Below are 2,380 nucleotides of genomic sequence, written 5' to 3'. Positions count from 1 at the left end.
AGCAAAACAGAAACACAAAGAGAGAAGGAACAGAGGAAGAGACGGGAGTGGGGAGGTGTGTGTGTGTGTGTGTGTGTGTTGGGGGGGGGGGGGGGTAAAAAGTAAAGTGTGTGTCCTCACCAGTCCCGAGGCGAAGAAGACGGAGATGAGGGCGAGACAGGCTCCCATGACGATGAGCAGCAGGAAGACGATGAGCGGGTGCTGCTGGCTCATGCGGTAATACGACTCGTACAGCCAGTCCGGAGACTTCAGAGCTCCCTCCTCCGGACCCTCCAGCAGATAGGCTCTATGAGAGCGGAGCATGGGGTCCGCAGCCTGGAGCCCTCGGGCCCCGCAGGCTTCCTCAACTGCCTCCTCCTCCTCCTCCTCCTCCTCTTCTTCTTCTTCTTCCTCCTGCTCGTCGTCCTCCTCCTCCTCCTCCGGGTGAGTGCTCAGGGGCAGGAGAGAGAGAACGGCCGCACGCAGCATCCTCCAGCCAACATGATGAACTGAACACAGCAGCCACGGAGCAGAGGGAGAGAGGGAAAGGGAGAGGGAGGGTGGGAGTATGAGAGAGAGAGAGAGAGAGAGAGAGAGAGAGAGAGAGAGAGAGAGAGAGAGAGAGAGAGAGAGAGAGAGGGCAAGGGTGGGAGGTAGGGAGTGAGACAAAGTGATAGAGAGAAAGAGAGGAAGAGAGGGAGGGGAAAGAGAAAGTGAGGGAAAAAAGAGCGTCAGCAAGAAAGACAGAGAGCGAGAGCGAGAGAGAGAGAGAGAGAGAGAGAGAGAGAGAGAGAGAGAGAGAGATAGTTAAAGTGATTCCAAGGTATTCAGGAAAGGAAAGGCGAGGGAGAAAGTCCTGACGTGGGCAGGGATAGAGAGGAAACTGGAGTCTGGAGGGAGGGAAAATTGCTTCAAAGCATAGCCAACAAACTCACATAAAAATCCTGTAAAAAGAGAGAGAGAGAGAGAGAGAGAGAGAGAGAGAGAGAGAGATTGTAACAGAACAAACTTGTGTGGTAATAATATTGTGCAGTTAATTAAAATAAATAAATAAATAAATAAAGGAGGGTTTGGGGGGGGGGGGGGTTTAGGGGGGGTAGAACTGGCAACCCAACAGCTTCAATGAAGAGGACTATTCAGAGCATAACAACCATACAAACCTATATTCCTATAGAAATAAGTGAGAATACGATTACACATTAGATTATAAAATCACAAAAGAGAGAGTGAGAAAGGGTAGGAAGAAAGGAAAGGAGGGAGAAAGGGAGAGAAGCGGGAAAGAGAGAACAAGGGTGACAGAATGAAAGGAAGGAAGAAAGAGTGTTAAAGAGGGATAGAAATGTCAAGCTTCAGGAAGACGGAGAGATAGTGACACAGTCATGAGGAAGGAAGTGTGAGAGAGAAAGGCCTGCCCTGCACTGCACTGATTTCTTTAACAGTGAACTTTTACATAGAACTAAAATGCCAATAGGTCAATCAAGTGTTAAAAGCTGAAAATTTTTTTTTAATTGTAACAGTTCAAATTTAATGACTCAGGGAATATTAATCAGGTATTAAATCACGTCGTTTAAGTGATTTTGTGACGTTTAAAATACTGAAACCCTGCATAAAAATGTTAAATGAGGGTAAAAAAATACAACATATGAAAAAGAAAACACCCTTTTATTCATCAATGCTGCATAAACGCAAATGCAGATTTGATCGCTCTGAATGACAAACTATTTACAGTTACATTCACGACACTTTCATACAGTGTGGAAACAAGCAGGAGTTTGAGCCCAGTTGATGAATCAGCTTCAGTGTGGAAAATCAATCACCAGCCAACCACTGCCTCATTTACATATCATTTATATTAAAGTATGTCCTGAAACACCTCCATGAATTAGAGCATGCTTTATATAAATTATATGCAAATAAGGCAGTGGTAGGTACTGAAGTGTACTCTAGGGTGGAGTTTGAGGTGGAGCAGTGAGCGCACTGCGCCCCCTACTGACCATATATTGAAGTGTTTTGTCTTGAAATTCCAATGACTGTTAAATATTATCCTCATCATCGCATTTCTGACTGGAAAATATGAAATATACAAAATATTTGTTTAAGACAGTAGAATCATGTTATTGTGTTGTGTACCATTTTCCTAAAATGATACATTTAAAATGCCTTATTGCAGTATAGGTTCAGTTACTGTGCAAGCTGTCATAGTGGGTTATTTTTTGGGTACGGAAGCCCTGAAGGTCAAGCTGCATAAATAGATTTAATGTTCCGTTTGCCCCCTGCTGGGCTAAGCTGGAAGTGTATGCTAAATGTTAGCCTTTTTATTAACCCTCAGGCGCACCTCACTAAAAGAAAAAGTGATTATGCTTTTGATAGCTAAAATTAAAAAATGATGCATATTTTTTCA

At 44.0% G+C, this 2,380-nt stretch overlaps 1 protein-coding gene across 2 annotated transcripts in view; it reads right to left on the bottom strand.

Moving 5' to 3' along the window:
* Positions 1-468, bottom strand: part of adcy2b (adenylate cyclase 2b (brain)) — an 82,648-nt gene extending 82,180 nt beyond the window's left edge. The window contains exon 1 of one of the 2 annotated variants that reach the window (XM_066674127.1): positions 121-468. In XM_066674127.1, coding sequence (XP_066530224.1) covers positions 121-468 — 348 coding nt within the window. The remainder of the gene's footprint in view (positions 1-120) is intronic. The other variant, XM_066674128.1, reaches the window with a different exon arrangement.
* Between the last annotated feature and the right edge of the window lie 1,912 nt (positions 469-2,380).

Source organism: Hoplias malabaricus, chromosome 6, assembly GCF_029633855.1.
Source record: "Hoplias malabaricus isolate fHopMal1 chromosome 6, fHopMal1.hap1, whole genome shotgun sequence".
In the NCBI taxonomy this organism is placed as follows: domain Eukaryota; kingdom Metazoa; phylum Chordata; class Actinopteri; order Characiformes; family Erythrinidae; genus Hoplias; species Hoplias malabaricus.
This window is presented reverse-complemented; position numbering and strand designations above follow the sequence as displayed.